The sequence below is a fragment of the Phaenicophaeus curvirostris genome, chromosome 8, assembly GCF_032191515.1.
Source record: "Phaenicophaeus curvirostris isolate KB17595 chromosome 8, BPBGC_Pcur_1.0, whole genome shotgun sequence".
Classification (NCBI taxonomy): Eukaryota; Metazoa; Chordata; class Aves; order Cuculiformes; family Cuculidae; genus Phaenicophaeus; species Phaenicophaeus curvirostris.
In genome coordinates, this window is record NC_091399.1 from 26,153,503 (window position 1) to 26,177,245 (window position 23,743).

Below are 23,743 nucleotides of genomic sequence, written 5' to 3' on the forward strand. Positions count from 1 at the left end.
GATAAGATTTTTAATACATCTACATTTACTGAAGAAGTTGTAATTCCAAGTTCTCAAATATGGGCCTAAAATCATCACCCAGCCAGCATGCTTGTAACACGTTCATTGAATAAGGATCATCTTTGTTTTCACTAAATTCTCACTACTACAGAAGAGGGCAGAAAATTGCACATTATGGCAGAAAAATTGACAAAAAAGGCTGATAACACTGAGTGAAATACCTTTGGCAAGTGATACGTGCTTACAAAGTACAGCCTCTCCAGAGAAAACAAAACAGCCTTGTCAGCTACTTCTGACTTTCTGGCCACCACCCTTATACCCTAAAATACCCCTAAGGCAAGCAGGTGCTCACCAATACTCACACTGTGCAGAGAGGACACTTACGAAAATGTTAGGGTGAAAATTAAGTTCCAGCTGGAGTACATACCAGGCAAGTACCAGGAGAACATTCTTAGACACAAGAACACGTAAAAAAGAGACAATGAGACTCCTGGAATGAACAGCTGCAGGAGGAACGCACCCACCAGCGGCTGCAACTGCTCATACAGCCATCCCGAGTGCTTATCTAGCCTAAAGCCTTCAGGAAAAGAACACGAGCAAGTAAGCCAGCTTCAAATATACTTTACTTATTTGAGAAGCCAGGGATTTGTTTGTGGTTCTTTTATATTGGTAAAGAGGACGAAACAGAGTTTCAGAGGTGATACAACAGTGATGGCCATCAAGATTCTTGGTTGTAGTACCTAAAACCTGGTTCTAAAGTCAGATTAAGGGTATTAAAAAGTGTTAAGAATATGAAGCGTTGCCAAAAGCTTGGGAAACTAAAAACATTGGAATAATCTCCCCAGAGAAGGGGTAGATCCCTCTACATGGAACACTTCTAAGGCTCAGCTTGACAGGGTGCTGAGCCATCTCATTTAAACTATAGATCACCTAGAAAGGTTGGACCTTGATCCTTGAGGTCCCTTCCAACCTGGCATTCTACGATTCTATGATCCTAGCTTTCTATGATTTTACAGACATCTATTTGAAACTAAGCAGGCTAGAACCCACCCCCAAAAACAGAACAAAACTAGTTTCACATCTATTCACAGATTACTCATGTGGAATATTTATTTGTCCTTGCTCATGTGGTGAGAGCGCACAAAACCAACCCTCTAAACTCTCAGAGCAAAACCTGACTTTACAGAAGGAACTGCACACAAATTAACTTTTTAGTATTCCACTGCAAAGTTTTAATTAAAATTCTGAAAACTGTTTCTATGTTATCTTCCCTAAACCCCTCAGTGCAACATGGCATAAGTTCACAAGCAAGTTTGGCACTTAGGTGCAGCAGTTAAAAAAGGAAAGCACTTATCCACTGGCAAAGACCTCACTGGGAGTTAAGGAATTTAGTTCTGAGTGTGACCATTAAAGCCATGGTTTCCTATTCACCCCAGCCCCCCTCCTTTAGTGGAACAGCAGCGCAGTAACGCAGCACAGGCAGGAAAGTAAGATGAGAAAGGAGAACCCTGGCAGACTCCGAAGAGGGGAAAAAACCCTTGCAAAGGAATCCGCTTATGATAAGTGAGGGTACCCCAAGAGCAGCAGGGTCTCAATATTCTGCCAGGCTACCACACAGCCAGTCAGGCTTCACACCTGGACAGAGGGATTAAAATAACCAAGTTCAGAGAGCACAGAAGCATGATTTAAATAATGATTTTTAAATAATTCAGTTTCAAGAGAATGTGTCACAGTCTTGTAGCCAGTCACAAGCAGCAGTGGTTTGTCACCACTGTTGTTCAAGAATCCAACAGTAGCTTTATTTACATTTATAAATAACCACAAATCTGAGAGTGTTGACTGAATATTCATTAAAAAAATCATCACTCCTACCAAGTAGCTGCTAGTGTATTACATGAAGTCCTACAGGACACACTGAGAAAGACGTGAATTTTACTTCTATGACATATTTATAAAAAGGAAAGCAATCTCAACTTTCAAATGGCATCTTCTGATGCCTGAGTTGTACAGCAACAGGTTAAAAAAGGCGAGCCAAAACCAGAGTGGGGTGCCCACACAGACCATTCCAGATTTAACAGTTATTGTTAAATTATGTGTTTACATTCACTAATAACACAAATACCTGGGTTCCAGAAGGTGTCTACAGCTGGAGGCATCTCACCTCACCGTATACAAACAAAGCTGTTATTGACTTCAGCATAAAAATAGATTCCAGAACCACTGGGCCCCTGTTGTGAACAGCTGCTGCTCACCAGCATTTGACTGGGAACTTGGCAACCAAAGCAGTGGTTTAATGGAAAGGAATAATTAGGGACAACAGACCACGGGACAGCACCGTATTTGCAATTTTACCTTCCTCCTAGTGCTCACAGACCTTTTTCAAGGAAAGCGTTGGCTGAGCTAACTCCTGAGCCTTCAGATTACATCCTTAACAAATACCTTCGTAGTTTTCATGCAGAGAATAACCTTCTGTTTTTGTGAAAACACAAGGCCAAATCTTACTCCTTGTGGAAGCTGACTCAATAGAGCTTTTATAATTGTTTCCCTGTACAGCTTTAATCTTCAAGGTCCACGTAAAAGCCTTCCACTGCAATACTTGCACAGGCATAAAAAGGCCCATTTTCCAGGACAATGGCTGCTCACCTGATCATCATTATGCAAAACACAAGATGTTCTCCAGTCACAACGTTCTGCGTTTGTCACACTGATGTTATCCTTAAGACGAAAGGAGTCCAGCTGACCAAAAACTGAGCTAAAAGCATGTGTACAGACGGCAGTAATGGACTCTTTATGCTTAAATATAAATAAGTAGAGAATGCATATAAAAATTAAGTAGTAAAATCCATTAAGTTTACATACAAAAGCAGTAAAATCCACCTGAAAACTGAGATGCATTGATTTGCAATATTTGTCATCTGGAAAAAGATGCACCTTGCCTAAAACAGCCTTATAACGTTCAAGCGATATTCCACATACTTGGGAAAGAAATAATAGCAATCTCTGGGATGTTTATAATAATTTGGTTATTTTCAGATCTCCAAGATACTGACTTTGTCCATGAAGTAACATTGTCTACTGAGCCCCACAGGAGGTCCAATGATTTATAAAACAAAGCACCATGGCTACTGCTTGTATATTCCAGAAGAGTAAAATCAAGCAACTTGAATGCTCTCATCTAGCAAAGGTAAAAAAAGAGAACAAAAGACTTGCGTACAAGTAAAAATCAGATATACCTAAGAAAGGAAATTAAGTATAATTTATTTCCTGTAATGTGCCTGTATCCAAGGATTAAATAAGCCAAGAGTATCAGGAAATATTATATAGCTTTGATATTCTAGAATGATGGTAAATCAAACAATTCTTTCAAGATTTAAATTTGCTAAACAACTCCTCCATAAATTGGAGTTGATATTTTCTGATAGTTGTTATTATTTTTAGGCTAAAAATTATCAAAAGGCTAGAAATATAATTTTGCTAGCGAATGTCACCTGTGAAAGATGTCCCTGAATCATTGTGGCATGTTTTATTGTCAAATGGAAATCTCAAAATAGAAAGGCCTCCCCATGAGGAACTCCACATTTCAAACCTCAAGCAGGAGGCAAAGTAAACACACATGGTGCTGGTTTGCTGAAAGCTGAACTTTAAGAAAATAAAACAGTATTTAATGTATATTTTATAACCTGAACTAACACATTATATGTGCTGACAGCTGAGAAATCAGCTTAGTGAACACAAAATCAATGTATGTCTATGTTCACTCTCTGGTTTACTGCTCTGATTCTGCTTGACACAGACATATGATCTTGAAAAAGATTTAACATGTATATCCTGTGTAAACCACACATCACTGTTAACTTTCTCCTGATAATACAGCTTTTCATTTCCTTGAAAATGTAAACTTTATAATGTGTAATTACAAATAATTAAGGTTCTACATTTACACAAGGTTATGATTTCATGCAACTTCTTGTCTTTACCATGAGGCTAAAAATCAGTGGATCTTCCCTGATTAAGGTTTAAATCCCTGTGCTTTACAGAAGAATCTGATTTCTGACCACTGTCCTGTTTTCCAGTCTCCTAGTTTAGACGACAGTTTCTGTACTTGTATTTGCTTTGAGAGAGAAAACCCAGCAATGAAGTCTGCCCAGCTTTCTAACTGGGACAGAGCCTAGTCAAATGGATGTGCAACATGAATTTGTCACTGGTTCCTCTTCACAGGGGTTCTCCATTCCCTTGCCATTCAGAAAGCATCACATCTATTTTGTCCACAGTCAAGTCTGGTTTGAATTCCACTGCTGCTTATTTTAAAACAGAGGCTGTCCACTGGGGATTTATAGCCCAGCACTGTGAAGACTGCCAGATACTTTAGTCATCACATTTGAACGTCACTGCCTTTTCTTAGTTCTTCGCATCCTAGAAACAAGTGCAACCTACCACTATTTTTGCACAGACACTTTCTAGCGACAGTGGAATGGTCTGTTCAACCACATTAACTCATTGTGATGCTGAGCAGGTTCAAAATGCAGTGTCATATTTACAGTAGAAGGAAGTACAATGTTAACTTTGAGGCTTATATATCTAGAATTAGCTCCTTTAATAACTTTCCTATGTCATAAGAAGGTTAGGCAGAAGAGTCTTCTCAACAGACTTGAGAGGAGTCTCAAAATAAGTAACTTATCCCTTTGACCTCAGTTCTATTCCACCAGTGCAAAGCTACTGAAATCAGTGGGTATGTAAAGCAAGATGTTAAGACAAGTGTGTTACTAGCAGTACCCTTAGCTTCTTTCCAAGGCAGTTCATGGTCACCCTCTTCGCTTTCCCACCAGACACCTCTGGACAGAGCAGAGTAGCACATTCAGTGATGAAAAACGACAACAAAAAACTGTTCCTCAACTCCTGAAACTTCTTGCTTTACAAAGTTTCCTTATTTGTTATACAGAAAATGAGTAAACGGTTTAGTATGTCAGCACATAGACTATTTTGCTGGACGCAGCACAGGCCAGTACCTCATGCTTCAGGGATGCTGGCATTTCAAAGCAAGTGAGACACACTGACAAAAGAAACCCACAGATTCATTTGTTCTTCCATTAAAATAAAATATACTGTTTAGCAACTGGTAATTTTGCTTACATGTGTGAAGACAGTATCAGAAAATAAAGACTGATATCTTTCTACCCCTGGAATTAACAGAAGGATAGATAGACAGAACTAACTATGTAACTCATGATCCTCAGTGAAATAAACATCAGAAGATGAAAATCTATATATTTGATTTGGACTAACACTGGATTCTCTATTCAGAACAGAGACTCTAGCATATTTGACACAGGCAAATTCTGCAGAGATAACCTAATAACCTTAGGTTTCACTTGAATTTCAGGGCAGAACTGTCTTACAAAATTCTACAGACTCCAGGGAAGCTGCTTGGGAATGTGACTGGCTTCTGCAAACCAGCTGCATACAGCATGAAGTTTAAGCACCTAACAAGACACATGCTTAACTTTAAGGAATAAGATTTAAAGAATATCTTAAGTACCTCACTGATTGGGGTCTGCCTGCATTCCAAGAGTAGGAAAGAATGAGATAAGAATCCTTAAAAAGTTGTCCTGAACAAGAAGTTCTTCCTCTGGATTTTTTAGTTTACTAAATGACACCCCAAACTTAATGACAGATTAAAAACATAAAGATTGCTAAATGTATTAGTAACATCATATTAATACTTGAATTATAGTGTAAGTAATGATTAATGCAACCCAACCCTGGATGACAACTTGACACTGCTTTGCAGTTACTCAAACAGACACAGTTAAAGCTGTTGTTATCTAGTCAATATATTAATTATCCATGTTAAATTAGAGTATAATACAGTAAAACTTGAATAATAAAGAACGTACATAATTTAAGCTATCGGGAGATATGTACATGTTTAGTTTTAAACACTTGCAGCGTATCTGCATATAGAACAAGGGCAGCTTAAAATAGCAGGAGAGAGAATAAGATCTGGCATGATCAACATGTGCTCGTGAATCAGCTACGCTACAGCACTTGGCTACGAACAGGATTATTAGGTAAGGTGGGACACAGCACACAGACCAGATATCCCACGGAGAATTACAGTAATTTGACAGCAATTTATTAAACAAAAAGTTTAGCTTGAGCCATTTAAAAGAAAACAGAACACAGCTCAAACCCAGGTAACTTTTTGTAACAGCTTTAGTAATTAGCTGCATAAACACATGCATGAGAGAAAAAGGACATGTAAATAATAAATTTTATTCCCTCCGTTGTTTTTCAGAGCCTTTTGCTATAGCTTTCCACAATAATAGATTTACTCCCACATACAGGTTCAACTTTGAAATGTTTCAAGCTGAGATAGGAGTTTAAGAAGATTTTAAGATCTATAAACGCCTTCAGGGATGAAACGCTTACACGAACTAATTGAGCTTCCCAGCTATAGGGTAAACAATTAAATAAATCTCCACAAACCACATGCCTAGTAAATAAAGGTGTATTACTGTAGCGATGGAGTATGGCTAGTGCTAAATAACAACCCCAGTAAACAGCAGTTGTTGAAGACCGTGCTATGTGGATACACCACAACCATTTATGTCAGGCTAACAGGTCAGAGCCTTTGACTTAAACAGCAGCAAGATTTAAACACAGCAACACATAATTTCAGAAATATTGTTGGCATATGCACGCATGTACACAGACACAATGTTTTCATCTTAAACCCTTGAAAACAGATTTTAGACAAAAGTTTATCTATTTTAGTCCTAACTGACCTATTGAATTAATAAAGGAACTATATAGTGCAGAGAGTTATCTTTTCTGATTTTATATGATTCTGTCAATACTCCATTTTGATATTATGCTCAAAAGCAAATGGGAAAGGCTCATAATCTTGTTTCTGTGCTTTCAAGATTAAGCTACCAAGATAAGAGAGACGATTATTTTTCAAATCTTTCCAAACTCTGAACTATTACTTTCTGTAACTCCCTCACCCCAAACTGGCTCTCCTTCCTTCATTTTGCCCAAGAATGCTTCAGAGAAGCCTCTCTTAAGACCAGACTTGAATGCAAAAGTAAATTGTTTTAATACAAGTTCTAAAACAGGAATTAGCCCTATGGGCCAAAACATGTTCTTGATCATCAGTTTATATAACCTCACACTGTGATACTCAAGCCAGAAAAATAAACACTTATCCCACCCTTGCTCTTAGCCATCTGTCTGGTATGATTTTTCCTGCCTCTGGAACTTTTATACTTACCACGCACATAAATACAAAAGTTAAGTGTATACACATCGTTTTTAGTAAGAAAAAGAAATTGTAAACTGTAACTGGTTAAGAATATACCACAAGAACATGCGAGAAAGGGGAAAAAAGAGCATCTCCTTGCCTTTGGAAGGCTATTTCCATTTATTCCACGTGGCACTTTCAAAAGTGTCCAAAATGAAGGCAAGTGGTTATTAAATAAATCTTGATGCGTGGGGAAATAGTCACTTTTCTTTACACAAGACAAAGGTAAATGTGTGCACTTTTTAAAAAGGTTTTAAAAATAATAATGGACAAGCTATTGACTAGAACTAAGCACGAGAACGGCCAGCAAAAAGATGCAAGAACAACACTCAAAAAAAAATGCCTTCAATGTAGCATTGGGCACTGGCAGAGGCTCCCCAGGGAGCTGGTTGATTCACCTTCCCTGGAGGTGTTTAAGGGACAGGTGGACGAGGTGCTGAGGGACATGGTTTAGTGTTTGATAGGAATGGTTGGACTCGATGATCCAGTGGGTCTCTTCCAACCTGGTTATTCTATGATGCTATGATTATTTGTGTTTGCTGTTGTGGGGTAAGTGATAAACACAAAGATAATATTGAATGTGTTAACTAGTCCTGCTTGAGTAGTATTGTGGGGCACTGACCGCACAGACTGCTGTCCAAGTGTTCCTTACATAAGGAAGAGGAACAGGGATTTTAAATTGACGAGCAGAGAAGAAAGGAAAAAAGAAGAAAGTGAATAGAGTTTGCCTGGGTAACTCTACGGAACTGGGAAGCTCACACCAAGAAGAGATCTGGGAGGGAGGCAATTGCAGCTGCTCGCGTGTTGTAAGGGACAAGCAGGAACAGTTGGGAAACAGCAGACATCCTTCTTTAGGAAGAGCGAGCGGGGAGGCACAGGAACAGCCGACTGAACAAACGCTGGAAATGAAATCAGTAGGTAGATTGTGGCTCAATTACGAGCTGCCTTTAGAGCTAAAGGGTGGAATAGGTTGTTTTTCATTTGAAGAGAAGCTTCCAAGGGAGAGAGACAGCTTAAGGGAAAGGAATAATGTGGTCAGAAAAAAGAGCAAAGGTGAACAGTTAAGTGCATGTGAGAGAAGCAAGTCTTAAATGCAGAAGGCAAGACACGAGAACATGGCAGGAGTCAAGAAGTGAGAGAGACAAGGGCTTAAACAGGAGTTTTGGTGTGGCCAGAAAGAAGACAGGTCTCAGAGAGGCCATTTAAGGAAAAGCAACAAGGTGTATAAATAGCCTGCACAGCTGGGTCTAAGAGCAAAGCTGTTGGGGCAATGGTAACCGGGGCCCTCGGAAACAAGGAACAGACTCTTTCCAATCCTATTGGAAATGGTTTTGGAAACTTCACCTCCCGAGCTAACGTTCATTAAGTGACCAGTTCTCCAGTAAAACAGTTTATCCTGAACCACTGCTGTTTCCTGTGCAATGAAACGGCATCTAAGCTTCAAGATAAACACAAACATACACTGCAGCCTATCAAACACCAATATAAAGATACAGATTATCAAATACTCATCTTTTTCAGTATCAGTAACTTCACTGCAGCTCTATTCAAAGCCATTTTGGGGTGGTTTTTTGTGTGTTTTTTGTTTGTTTGGGTTTTTTTTTTAGTACAGTATTGCCCAAAATCAAGCACATTCACTGAGAAAGCCACACATTATAATCTTTTCATAGACACAACATCTATGGAAACATTTTTTTACAGCTCTAATTCAAACTTTTAACTGTCAATCGTACTCTGCTATCTAACATTACGCTTACGTGCTTTCTGGTAAAGAATGTTTTTGAAGAAAATTTAGAAAGGAAGTGTTAATAGTACTGGACAAATATGCCCTTAAATGAAAGTCTTAAATATTGATAGAAAATACACTATTCAAGTCAAACATCTGCTCTCCAATTATCTATTGTGAGTCAGAAATATGTCACAGCAGTAAGCTGGAATACAAGAGACCCCACAGTAAAACACAGTAAACTTCAGCAGAGCAGTTACTTAACTTACACAAACTGTAATAGATTAAGTTATGTTCAAAATACACATTAATTTTTTTTTATATACAATTACAATAAATTTTCTGGGCTTTTCTTCAGATTTAGCAATATTGTTGTCTTTATAAGAACATTTCTTGGGATGAATACATTTCCACACTTAAAGAAAACACTATCATTTTCTTTTGTTTTGATTTCAAATCTGTTCAGCCACTAGGAGAACATTTTGTACTTTTCCAAGAAACGAAGAAATCATTTAATGTAAATGTATCTTCAAGGAACAGAAAGCAAGCAAAAGTTTTCAGGCTATACTAAAAGAATTACATTACATTATTACGGACTATGCGAGCACACTTAAGTGGATTATTACAAACTGCTCACCTCCTCATTGGAGCCTGAGAATTGGAAACATTTCTTGTGCATAATCAAACAAAACATAATACTCTCAAAACTAAAGTTTTAGTATTACCCTTCCAGAGGCGGGAAGGAAAACAGTCCCATTAAAACATTATAGAAGACTTAATAAAACATAAAAATGAGCTTTCAAGAGCTTCATTGATTATGCAAAGATCTTTTTGTTTGTTTTAAAAGCAGCAAGAGAAAAGGTTTCCGATATGTAAATATGTTCTCCAAAGAGTTTTGTCACTAGGTTAAAGGCTGTGCTCATTCTCTCCAAAATGCCAGGCATATCTTTGAGTGTGAGAAGAAAATTAAAAAAGGAAAGAGACAAACCTTCCAACAAAAGCATGCAATAGCACAGACCTTTGTGAGAGATCCTTCACTGCAGGAGCGCAAACAATTAATTGGTTTAAATTGTGTAATTAATATGAAAAGTAAATATTTAAAAAAAATGTAATCAATGCGTATGTTTTACTATTATCAAAATGTTTAAGGGCTAGAGTATACAAGTCCCCCTTAGTTTGATGGCCAGCATTCCTCTTACAGTAGAAATCAAAAGAATAATACGAAGTATTAGGAATTCAGTACTGACAAGGAGCCCTACAATTTGAGAATTTTACCCTCTGACCTGCAATTCTGCTCATAAGTAAAGCTATTGTTGGGCTCCTAACTGCATTCCTCCCAAGTTAGCTCGACTAACATTTCAGTCTGCTAGAAAAGACCTTAAAAAGAAAGGCAGTGGGGGTGGGGAGGGAAATAGAACTTTCTTCCAGGACAGACCACAGAAAGCATTGTAAGCTTTTAAACCTGTACCCGCTCATGTTCACCAATCAGAAATAACAAGATTAATATTTTGCTTCAAAGTTTTCTGCCAATTTGCTCCTTCCTGACTCAGTGCTGCTCATGCCTCAGGAAAACCTGTTTCTAGGCTTCCCATGTCATTACCCAGTCCTTAGAGGAAACGTGTATAAACAACAGCAGTTTAGCCCTATATATTTCTTCTAATTTCAAGTCCAGAAATATTTCTGCTATAGAAATCCTAGTTTTGCTTGCTGGTTTATATGATAATTCTGAAAGTTCGGCAGAGAATGCAACAGTAATGAGCATAATTATGTTCATGTATTTAAAGTGGAAGTCTGTTCTGGGGCTATATTTATTGTTTATAACTCAACAATAGCTTAGAGTTGAAAATTATTATTATTATTATTACTATTGCTACTATTAACAGTTCTACCCACAGGGCGAAAAGGTGTTAATTTATATCTGTTTATTCTGCAGTGCTAAAAGCTGAATATTTAGAATTTTTGGAATATCTGGAAGAGAAAAATCTGTAAGTTACATATAATGGAGGGGGAAGCATCTGGAGATGCTAATTTACATAGCAAGAATCAAAATGCAATTAGACTACAGCAGACAACCACTTCAGGAGAAGATTGCCTGCTCCAACGAGTCACCTTTGACTCCTCAGAGCAAAATGCTTCAGGCCACATCAGGAAAGACAGCGGTTGCAGAGTCAAGTTGTCGTATTGCAGCAGGGTTCCAAGTAACTAATTCCTGACTCTCCCGCGTAGCATGTTGCCCACGTCACCTCCAGAAGGTCATTTCCTCAAGCTGGTCGGCTAATTGTTTACCGTGCCAACCAACTTCAGCTACTGAGTTGGCTCACAAAACGAAATGCAGGTCTGTGGTACGGAGGGTCAATGGCAGCACTAACATCTTAATTTGATTAGGTAGAGGGAAATCATTATCTGGGAAGAATAACATTTAAGGCTTTTGGCAAGAAGCACTGTCTGTGACCAGTAGACAAGTAGCAGGGAGAGTGACTTGACAGAAGATTTTACAGAGAAAGCTGAAAATCAGAAACCAGTGGAAATTTTTACATTTGTCAACATAAAAGCTCCAAATTTGGAGCTCATCACAAGCCAGAGTTTCTGAAGAAGAAGTGCTAGTCAGACAATTATGTATCAAAGGTTATCAAAAGACATGCTAGCATGTCCAGCTGTCCAAGCACTGGCTCCAGCTGTGGCTAATCACAAATGCTTCAGACGGAGAAAACGGAAAAATCCGACAAGCTATATCTAGTCGCGATACGCATCAGAGAAAACAAAGGACAACATTTTCTGAATACTGTTGTGGGTCAACAGTTGTAGCAGAAGACCTGATTATAAGCATCCTAACAAGAAGCTGCAAACATTATGAATCTGTTTAGGACAAAGTCTTTTTCTTGTTCACGGCCCATAAAAGAAGTAAAAAATAGCACTTCACTTGGGTGCTGGAGATTCAGGGCCGCTGTTATTTTTTAAAAAAATTTGGAGCTAAATTGGATATTTTCCAATGATTTGGAACTGTTTCTACTTTTCAAGATTATGGCCCTTTAGGACATAGTTTAGTAAGCACAGTGGTGTTGGGCTGACAGTTGGACTGGATCAGCTTAGATTCTTTCAACCTCAATGATCCTATGATACTAAGTACATTTTAAGGTAGTAAAGGGAAAACTGTTGACAGCATCTTTAATTTTCTTTCACTAGACTACCAATCAATATAGAATGAAAAAAAAAAAAAAGAGAGAGGCAGAAATAAATCCGTAATAGAGACTTCAGGATTCTCCTAAATACACTTTTCTGGCCCAGGAAAGTTAACAAAAAATATCAGTCTAAAAAAAAAAATCCCACTTCAAACACTCATACACAACACTCAGTGTCACACCATACAGGAAAATAAATTATCAAAGAAATTTAGAGTGATTAAATGTTTTTATATTTAATTTGAAGAAAAACATCCTGTATATTAAATTTTTCAGGCACCACAGTGCTTGGAAGAAGATGATGTTCCTCCATTTCAAAATGTTTTAGAACAAAAAGAAGAAAAGCGTTTTTTAATATACTCCTTGCTGTTCAAGCCACAAATTCAAGACAATGATAAAAAAAGCCCCAAATTCAGAGTAGTGAGAAAACAACACTAAACCACTTCATTACTTGCTTTCCTCAGTCATCTGAGCCAGCATAAATAAAATTCATAATGAAGTAACAGAGGTCTACTCAAGACATCAGAAATTATTTCTACAAAGAGCATTTGGAAGGAATTGAATTCTCAGAACATTCTTGCTAAACAAAAATCCAGTTATCACATCTAGAAAAATAAAACATCAATTTAAAATACTTCCAGGGTACCCAAGCAAAACAATAACTGACCACATTGAATATCACACTGAGTCCTTTGAATACCATTCAATTAAAATTGCCTGAAAACAGAAAGTACAAATAAACTTCTAATTTAATGATGGATAAACAATGCAACTTTATTTAGGGCTTATGGTTCCAGACACCAAAGTAAAACATTCAAACGCTTTTCTGCTCTAACAGGTGTAACAGATCTGTCAGAAAGCCAACTCTGACCTAAATTTAATACCCACCTTGCTCAGAGCTGTTTTCTGCAGCTGCAGCACAACATGAGGGTTAAGAGAGGGGAGCACTGCCACCTCGTGCCAGTCAAGCTGCAGCCACACAAGACTAAAGACTAAAACTAATCCCAGAACATGTTCTGCTGTTAAAGTCTGACAGTTATTTGAGATAAAATACTTGATTTTGAATTATGAAAGAGCATAACAGTATTAGTCTTTAAGAACACCTTAAAACTAACCCTTTAAATAAAAATAAACTATCCGTGCTTAATGAGCATGTCCGACAGCAAATACTCATGATATTTGCATTTCAGCAGTCTGGCTTTTGCCTCTCACAACTGTGATAAATTTCAATCACCAGGAATAAGTTGCAGCAATAGATCTCTTTCAGGCTATTTATTTCAGGTCTGGTTTGGGTGTTTTTTTTGTACAATATTATGGCAGACCAAAAAAAAAAAGGCAAAAAAAAAAAAAAAAGCACATGCACACACAGTCTAACAGTTGAAAAAACATAAAACCTCTTTTGAAATGCTCCAATACACCCAAGCCATTAAAAGGCTTATATATTCTTACTGCATAAATATTTAAATACCTAAGTCAATACAAACTTTAGAAAGCTGAGAAGCATTAGGAAAATTCTCAAGTATACTGACAAGCCACAGGGAAAAAAAAAATCCTCTCAGTGCATGTATTTTAGATAAGAATGGATGACATCAAGCATGACATAATAATGTAAAGAACTTGATTCTTTCTTCGTGTTTATTTATTGATAAATTTAATCCTGCTCAGTAGATATTTCAGTGACTGCTCCCCCTCCACGAGTCATTAATACCAGCAATAAATATGTAAAATAGGAGTAACTCACCAATATCATTAGCTAGAGAAGCAGGATCAGAGATCCCAAGGGTGGCCTCAAACTCCTCCTGAAGACGATAAGCTCTTTGAAGAAGGGATTCAAGCTTATGAATGAATTCAGCACTAATGATATCCTGCAAGACGACAGACAGTACAAGATTTTCTACTTGTTTTCAGTGTGTAAAAGTCTTTCCTAAAATCTAAGGATATGCATTCAAAGAGCAAACCATGCCACATTAATTTCCTACGAGGCACACAGAGACACTGTCAGATGACTACTCCCACATCCAAAACATATACACTTTTCTAAACATACTTATATTTTATTTAGCATAATAAGATTAAAATCTAATCTAGAAATCCTTTAAAACGCTGTGGGATGCTTACAGCACCAGAAATAATAAAAGCCATGCATGTGGGGGTTTTATTTCAAAATATTTTTAGCATTTAGTTCATACGAACAAAGGGCTACAAATGAAGTTGAATCATAGCATGGTTTGGAAAGGACCTTAAAGGTAATAGCACATTTGTGAATATTCATAAACTCAATATTCATAAACCTTCCCAAGACCTTTATCTCTGCTAAGCAGATATCCTCTCACACAATCATAAAAGACAGGAATGACCCAAGAGATTTTGTACAACTAATACGCCTGGTAGCTTGATAATACCATCCAGAAGCAAACACGGATGCAATAGCAGTTGCCAAAAAATAAATAAAGTTAATCCTCCCTTCCCCACCCCCGTCAAAACAACTAAGTGGTAAAATAAAAAGGGACAAAGTTAGATGTCCTTTAAATGCAATGACACTAAATTGGAAATTTGTGTTCCTTCTCAATTTTGGGTACTGAATTAGAAGTTGAAAAGATTCAGGTAAGAAAATGCAATGAATTGTGAGAGCACCAAGAGGTTATAGATTGAAAGTACTCACTTCTACACTTTCTTCTGCAATTGCATCTCCTGCTCCTAGCTTAATGGAACCACAACTTGCTTCATCTTCAACTTGCCTGTTACGGAAGGTTAGTGCCTGCTCCCATCGGCGCAGGGCTTCTTCAAAAAGCTCCATACCTAGGGGAGATCAGGAATACTCCATTCTATCAAATACACAGCTTCCACATGTACTCAAATGTTAGAGTCATAAGAAACTATGGTGCTAATATGCATGATTATATCAGAGATGCAAGTTTTTAAAGCAGTAGCAATTCCCAGTCAAGAAAGAATACCTGCCTTTTTAATAAAATAAAAAAATTCATAACATAATTAAAGCAAACATGTTCAGCGTATTTTTCTCCTATTTACTTTTTAAAATAATCCCATGGCTTATTACCACAAATACAGGAATAAAACATATGTATTTTAAAAAGCTAACTCTAGACCAAGTAAGATTTCGTTATTTTATGGGAATATTCTTAGACACATGCCCAGAGAACACTGTGAAAGAGCACCACAATAGTATTGTGTGTCACTTTGCCACAAAAGAGCCTTAAATTACTTACATTCATTGTTGGTAGATGCTGAATATTCTTATTATAACTTACCCATCAGATATAAATTTTCAGGTGTGGTCACTGGAATATTGACAAGCTTAATATCATCTTCATCTGCTTTATCCCAGGAATTTGAATTGGCACAAGCACAACTGTGGCAAGAAGTGGCACTCTGAACCTTAATAAAAAAAAAAAAATTTTGAAGTGTTGTTATACAGAGTATCCTTAAAACTACATTCCTGACAGAGCAGGTTACATCAAAGTTATCGATCTACACATTATTTTTGCTATGTATTAAGTACAACGGCCTTCTCAGCATCTCCAGCCAGCCATGCAGTTTGTTCAGGAAAGCTGTTTCAGCTCAGTGAAACCATTAGGTGCATAAGCAGTGCAAGTTAACAGACATGCAAAAGCCTTAAAACACTTTTACTTACTGAGGCCAGACTCTGAACTGAACCAGAGTATTTACTGAAGAGTCCTCCATTTGCACAGATACAAGACTGAGATCCTTTTTCCTTGGCAGAGCTCAGAGAAAGAGTCAAGTTTTGCCGACTACTGGAACAACTAGAACCTAACAGATACACTGAGTTTAAAGGTTCTGCACACTCAAAACATTTTTTCTTTCATTAGCAAGGTCTATCAAGAATTGCATGTACTCTTTTCAATAAATTTATTTTAGAAGAAAAGAACAATTATTCATTTATTTACCATTCTATATGAGAAACTACAATTTAGAGCAGTCAATATCTATAACGATAACCATGCACTTAAGAATAATTATTTTCACATTCTATAAAAATTTTAATCTGCTTTTCTCGGAATTGACATACACCCACAAGAACTGCAAGCCCCATTGTTAATATATTACTCATAAGTTTTAATATAGAGTCTTGCTTAAAACTTCAGCTTTGACAACAAGACCAGCTTATTTATAAATCATTAATTTTGTTCAGAATTTGCACAATTTCTACTCACTCAGCATTAAAAAGATAATTTGTTGTAGTTCTCACTGTCATGCAAATCCCTTCACACCTCTTTTCTTCCCCTCCAAAACACAAACTAAAAATCCCTAGGGGTTCTTTCATGTACCTTTTTCTGACGCAGCTGCTTTGGTACACTGTAATACCAGATGACTTGTTTCCCATGGTGGTATTTTCTTGGTTTTCTTTCCACGTCTTCTTTTAAAATGATGAGCCAGAAAAATAACAGATATTGCACTCACTGCTGTAACTGTGAAAAGCTTCTTTAACCCAGGGGAAAGCTTTATCTGAAAATAAAAGTGTGAGACTTTATTGGAAATATATGCTCCTTAATTCCCACCTTTCTTCCCATCCTTCTTTGCATCTGTTTTTGACCCAGGCCATAGCTTGTCTGAGGGAGATAAGAGATGCTGCTCTCACACAGTCTGAGAAGCAACCAGCTCCGAGTGAGGACACAGACTGCTTCCCCAAATCCGTGATGGTCAGTTGGTGGGAGAGCTTACAAAGGGGCTGGTGGGACAAAGTGAGTGGCTGCACGGAGAGACACACTGCAGTGCCAAGAACTGCCAGTTATGTTGCAAATCTACCAACTATGAGGATCTCTAAGGGATACAACTGAAGCCTTAACATTTTCTCAAGTAATTCTGACTTATTTCCCTCAACCACTTATCACAGTTATCAGTTTACAGGCAACTAACATCTCTCTTCTCTGAATCTCTACAACACAATTACAATTCCTATTCCTCCTCCCTGTCATTGACTCTAGGGACAAATCTTATGATTCCCTGCAGACAATGAGTGTCAACTTCACAATCCTTCCAGCTTTAGTCAAGCTGAACACTAAGATCACAGCGTACTCTGCCCAGGTTTGAGTGACTGCTATCAATGTTGTCATTTATATAGTGAAAATTAGCCTAGAATATCAATGAAAAAAATCACAAAATAAATCACTCCAGGGCCATCTATAAAAGGGAATGCCATGATTAACAGCCATAAGATTTTCTTTGAAGATTATCTTTCTCTAAGATAAACAAACAAAACCAGCAAAAAGAACAGAGCAGGTTTAAAAAAAAGCCTCTTTTTCTTAAGAATTGCTGCCTTCTTTTAGTGATGTGCCACTTAGCTAATCAAACAGGAGTTTTGATTTGCATTAACAAATTATCATTCAGATTAATTTGGTGAGTGGCAATCTTGAAAACATTTCAGACCACATTCAATACTATTTAAAAATTAATGACAAATGTTTGAGTTTTAAATACCTAAAAAAACCTACAAAAAAGTGCAGATGCAAGGATTTTGATATATCATTTTATGAGATCCATTGTGCTGTTGCAAAATGAAGACCTACAGACACTGTGTACAAAGCAACTCATTAAGCATTTATCAGCAGAAAAACACAAAACCCCCCACTTATTTTAGTTCAGTGTTCTAAATAAATTAAAGGCATATTCCTACAAATATAATTAATTTTGAACTCAGAAGAGTGACTGCAACATTACAATTAAACCTCTAAATATACATCACAAGTTACAATGTTGAGATAACGTATAATTACCTGGTTAAGGGAATAATACCAAGAAAGTGGAAAATGAAATACTCGCAAAGCTACCGTCTTCAGAGAAAATCGTGCCTCAGTAACAGCTTCTTCTGACATGGCTCCTTCTCTCCCATAACCTCATTAAGTGGAACTATCTTGAAAGCAGTCACAGATGGTCTCTGGAATACTCTGTCAAATGAAGGAGACATACTAAATTATGCAATGGAAACCCAGGACAGCTTTCTTCTTCTTCTAGCTCTAATCTCTTACACAGCAGGCACACAACTTGTTTGATTGATGTTTCTGAGCAGAGGTAAGACTTGTGCTTAATGAGAAGACAGTGAATTAGTAGGCTCAGCCCAAGCCCCTTCCTTTCAGCAGAGACCTGTGCATGCATAACAACCAGGACCTACAGAGGCCTCAGGCTGCTTTTATCAGCTGGCAGTTCACTCACTGTATCTACTAAACCAGACATGGAAACAACCCCATCCCCAGAATCATAGAATCATTGAGGTTGGACCTCTAAGATCATCGAGTTCAACTATCAGCCTGACACCACTGCACCTAACAAACAACGTCCTGAAGCACCACATCTACACGTTTTGAACCGCTCCAGAGAAGGAGACTCCACACCTTCCTTGGGCAGCCCCTTCCAACGCCTCCACTCTTTCAGTAAAGACATTTTTCTTAATATCCAATCTAAACCCCCTGGCACAACTTGAGGCCACTTCCTCTTGTCCTATCACTTGTTACTCAGCTGAAGAGACCAGCACCCACAGTCACTACAACCAATTATCAGACAATACCCAAAGGCTCTGAGGCTTTAACTCCGCCACTTCACTGGGCAGCCCCCTAAAACGCTTCACCATTCTTTCAGTAACAAGATTTTCCCCCAATATACAATCTAAACCTCCCCTGGTGCAATGGCCTCGAGCTGCACCAGGGACTCTTGTCCTAGCACTTGTTACTTAGCTGACGAGGCTCACCTTGCTACAGCCAATTACCAGACAACATCCAAAGGCTTTGACTCCACCTTTCTCCTTCCAACGCTTCACCCCTTCCCTGGGCAGCCTGTCCCAACATTTCACCACTCTTTCAATAAAGAAATTTTTCCTGGTATCCAATCTAAACCTCCACTGGCACAACTTAAGGCCGTTTCCTCTTGTCCTGTCCCTTTTTACTTGGCCAAAGAGAACAACATCCACCTCACTAGAGCCAATTACCAGCCAACATCCAAAGGCTTTGAGGCTTTGACTCCACCACTACCTTGGGCAGCCCCTTCCAACGCTTCACCACTCTTTCAATACAGAAATGCTTCCTGATATCCAATCTAAGCCTCCCCCGGCACAATTTGAGGCCAATTCCTCTTGTCCTATCAGTTGCTACTTGGCTGAAGACACCAGCACCCACCTCACCAGAGCTAATTACCAGACAACATCCAAAAGCTTTGACTCCACCACTCTCCTGATCATCCCCTCACTGGGCAGCCTCTGCCAACGCTTCGCTTCTCTTCCAGTAAAGGCATTTTTCACGATATCCAATCTAACTACCCAAAGGTCGCTATTGCTGGAAGAATATATTTGCCAGTTAAATGATTCAAGAGCAGCCAGAAAAAGTTCACTTCGTTCAGAGCTTCAGTTTGCGGCAGCAGCAGCACGAGGGATGAAAACCACAGCCTGGGGTGATCCCTTCCAATAAAATTTGCATCCCCCCCAACTCCCTGAGCCCCAACATCCACACTAGGGGAGCAACGGAGACACGGGCAGGTCCGGCTTTGGCCAGGAGCCCCTCCTCAGGGTCCGTGACACCCCATTAGCAGCCCTAGCAGGGCATCCCCCAGCTGCCCCCACTCCATCCCCAAAGAGGGGGGCAGCCCCCCAGCTACCCTCCTCCTCCACCCTCAAAGAAGGGAGCAGCCCCCCAGCTCCCCCCATCCCCAAAAAGAGGGCAGCCCCCCAGCTCCCTCCTCCTCCATCCCCAAAGAGGGGGCAGCCCCCCCAGTTACCCTCTTCCTCCATCCTCAAAGAGAGGGCAGCCCCCCAGTTACCCTCTTCCTCCATCCCCAAAGAGGGGGGCAGCCCCCCAGCTCCCTCCTCCTCCATCCCCAAAGAGGGGGGCAGCCCCCCCAGTTACCCTCTTCCTCCATCCTCAAAGAGGGGACAGCCCCCCAGTTACCCTCCTCCTCCATCCCCAAAGAGAGGGGCAGCCCCCCAGCTCCCTCCTCCTCCATCCTCAGAGAGGGGGGCAGCCCCCAGCTCCCTCCTCCTCCATCCCCAAAGAGGGGGGCAGCCCCCCAGCTCCCTCCTCCTCCACCCTCAAAGAAGGGAGCAGCCCCCCAGCTCCCCCCCACTCCCAAAGAAGGGAGCAGCCCCTCAGCCCCTCCCGATCCCCGTTTTCCCTGCTCCCCGTTACCTGCCGCGGCCGCTCTGCGGGCGGCTCCCGCCCCGCCCCGGCGGCTGCGAGGAGAGCGGCGCAGGATTCGCTTCCGGGCCCCGAGGCGGCCCCCGTCACGGCCACGCGAGGGCGGCCCGCTCCGTGCCCGCCATCTTTAGAGAAGGCAGCCTCCTCCTGCGCCAGCCGCGCTGGCGCCGCCATCTTTGCGCGGGGCCGCCATCTTTATAGAGGGCGTCGCGCTCCAGGGGGATATGGGGCAAGGAAAGGCGGGAGCCTGGCACCGCCATCTTTGTGCGGGGCAAGCGGTCCCGTGAGCGGCGGCGGGCGCTCCGCGGCGCCATCTTTGTGCGGGGCGCGTCTCGCGCCGGTCCTGCAGCAGCCCCGCGGCCGCCGGGAGGTTCTGGGCGCGGGGAGGAGCCGCGGCGGGGTCGCTACCGGCGGGAGGCCCTGGGCTCCGGTAAGAGCGGGGGGACACGGGGGTCTGCTGTCTGTGAGGAATTAGAGGCTGGTGCTGGCCGTTCCTTGCGTACGGGAAGGTTGTGGGGCCGTTGGGGCGGGCCCGGGGGAGGCCGCGGGGCTGAGGCTGAGGCAGCTCTGCTAGGGGGGCAGGGGGAGAGGGGGGGTTGTTCAGCCTGGAGAGGAGAAGGGTCTGGGGAGACCTTAGAGCAGCTCCGAGTGCTGAGAGGGGCTGCAGGAAAGCTGGGGAGGGGCTGTTTACAAGGGCCTGGAGTGATAAGGTGAGAGGAAACAGCTTTAAATTGGAAGGGGAAAGATTTAGATTAGACATTAATAAGGATTTCTTCACGTTTAGAGTGGTGAGGCCCTGCCCCAGGTTGCCCAGAGAAGCTGTGGCTGCCTCGTCCCTGGAGCTGTTCAAGTCCAGGTTGGATGGGTTTTTAGCAGCCTGATCCAGTGGGAGGTGTCCCTGCGCATGACAAGGCTGGAATTGGATGGGCTTCAAGGTCCCTTCCAACCTAAATCATTCTGTGATTCTGTGTGGAACCTTGAACTTTAGATAGAAGCATAGCGCAGTAAGGAGGCACGAGGGAGCTTGCAGTAACGTTTTTTTCCTTTGCTGGAGGTAATAAATAATCATGATCCAGTGGGAGGTGCCCCTGCCCATGGCAGAGGGCTGGAAGTGGATGGGCCTTAAGGTCCCTTCCAACCCAAACCATTCTGTGATTCTATTCTGGGGATGGTCCAGGTGGTCCAGTTCCCTGTCCCCCTCCTACCGCCAGGAGCAGGCACGGGGCAGGGATCCACCAGAGCTAGAGCCAGGCGGCTGTGGTGGCATAGGAATGGTGCAACTCCTGATCCCAGTGATTTACCTGCACGCTCTAATTCTCTGAGGTGTCTGTGGACTTGGAACCCCCGTGCGTAAGGGATGAAACAGTCACAGAATGCCCCGAGTTGGAAGGGACCCACAAGGATCGAGTCCCACTCCTGTATATGCATAAAACAACCCTAGCATTCACACCATGTGTCTGAGAACCCTCTGGTGTAGCTCCCAGTAGAAAATCCTTGTGGGCTTCTGCACGCAGGCAGAGCCTGAGTTATGAAAATCCTCTTAGAATGCACAGGTCAGGTAATGGATTTCAGAGTTAGGATTTAAAGCGGTGGAAGAAATAAATAAGTGGACTGTTTGTATGCCCATAAAAGCAATATAAAATGAAAAATGGCTAACTCTGTGAGAGGATGCATGCTCAACTCAAGCATTTTTTAAAATGTCCTTTCCCTTTGGGAATGATACTTAATGATAGAAAAAAAATACAACGAACGTTACTTAAAAATTGATTCTTGCTTGGATGGAGAGTTCCTGGTGCCTGAAGGGAAGGATCAGGTGTCTTCTATCAGCTTATGAGCATGCTTTGGTCATTTACTGGGAAAATATCAGATTTTATTCCAATGAGAGTAGGTTTTCTGCCAGAATTAGTATCAGTATTGCTACTTCTTTCCTAGAAAACTGAGTACTTGTGTTTAGAGTTGTTAGGTTAAAAAGGTAGAAATAGGGAGGGATGGGAGATGAAAATCAAAACCACCTGCAGTACTGATTAACAGAATATAAAGGAATTTGGTATGCCAAATGAATATTCTTCTTCCCTGTTTCTTGACCCAAGAAGACTATTTCCAAGTTTGGTAACAATCTTATTCATGTACATTGTTAAGCTAAAGTAATTTCTGTAATAAATCTTCCAATAATTTAGTATGCTTTTAAAAAGCAATGCAATTCTTTAGAAGACTGATAGAAAATGTACATGGTAACAGTCTGAACAGGGATCTTTAAGGCTGTAGCTTCAATGGGTGTGTATGATTTGGAGTGAATGTTGATGATCTTCTTCTGGTGTGAAGAAAGTCACAAGTAATAATAAAATTACAAGTAGTTACTGACATTCCTGAGCTCTTTGGTGTTCTAAGTTATTAAATGTTCAGATACAAAATGCCATCCTGTCTTACTCTTATTTTGTTGCCTTTGAATGTAAATAAATATTAAGTGGGATTGTTCCAGGGCATCACTAGTAAAATAACTATGAGTGCAAATAAGCCTATATTTAGAGCTTACTGGTTTGATATGTTCCTATTCAGAGCTGTACAGGCAAAATAATAAGAGCCTATAATGAAGATGCAGTTACTGCTTCAGGTAATTGCTGTCTTCAGAATAATCCTTTTGTTTTTAAAATCTATGTGTGTTCACTAGCTGAACCTGGTATAACCCATATTTAGGGACATCAACAGAATAAATATATGTATTTATTGTATCTATGTAATATATAATATATATTTTAACTTTTCTAACTAGGCTGACAAAAACATCAGCTTTAATTCAAAAAGTTTTTGAGAGATTTAAAATCTCTTGTGTTTCTTTAGGAAATATTAGGCTCCCTGAATAAGCCTAAGAAGACAATTTTCATGATCAATTTAATTTTCTTAGTATTTGATGGAATTTTTCTGTCTATGTGGTAGCTCTTTTATAGCAGGCACCACGCAATTCTGTGATGCCATGGATTCTGCTGAATAATGAATACATTGCTGGTCATTATGCCTTAAGTTATGGTTCACGTTTCTCTGATGGCTTATTTGGGCAAATGCTTTTTTCATTTTAAATGCAAGAGTAAGACTGGATTTCAAGATAAGTGTTAGTTTGGCTTTTTTTTTTCTTTAGCAAGTATTACTGTGCATGCAGCAGGCAAAAATGTGTTAATAAGTTCTTTTGAACATTAAATGATTCACTTAGTTGAGTGATGCAGTAGGATGCATTGAGATAGGTGGGTTGCAACCAGCCTTTCAGTAGGAACAATGGAGATAGCTTTGAAGAACATTAGAGAGACTGCAAAGTTCTCTCCCAGGTGTATGGGAAGCATTTGATGAAAAAACTCATTACATGAATGTGATCATGAACAGTTGGTGTGGG

The 23,743-nt window shown here is 40.2% G+C and overlaps 1 protein-coding gene and 1 long non-coding RNA gene across 2 annotated transcripts in view; one reads left to right on the top strand and one right to left on the bottom strand.

Moving 5' to 3' along the window:
* The window catches only part of MIGA1 (mitoguardin 1), a 35,331-nt gene extending 14,897 nt beyond the window's left edge, over nt 1-20,434 (bottom strand). Inside the window, exons 1-7 of the mRNA XM_069862881.1 lie at nt 20,353-20,434; nt 17,959-18,129; nt 16,513-16,690; nt 15,858-15,994; nt 15,475-15,601; nt 14,868-15,004; nt 13,947-14,070 (exon numbers count right to left, since the gene is read on the bottom strand). Of these exons, the coding sequence (XP_069718982.1) occupies nt 13,947-14,070; nt 14,868-15,004; nt 15,475-15,601; nt 15,858-15,994; nt 16,513-16,690; nt 17,959-18,057 (802 nt within the window). The 5' untranslated portion in view covers nt 18,058-18,129; nt 20,353-20,434. The remainder of the gene's footprint in view (nt 1-13,946; nt 14,071-14,867; nt 15,005-15,474; nt 15,602-15,857; nt 15,995-16,512; nt 16,691-17,958; nt 18,130-20,352) is intronic.
* Nucleotides 402-5,441, top strand: LOC138723133 (uncharacterized). The gene is made up of 3 exons (XR_011337819.1): nt 402-600; nt 3,034-3,184; nt 5,381-5,441. It is a non-coding gene; the product is annotated as an uncharacterized lncRNA (long non-coding RNA).
* Nucleotides 20,435-23,743: the final 3,309 nt, after the last annotated feature.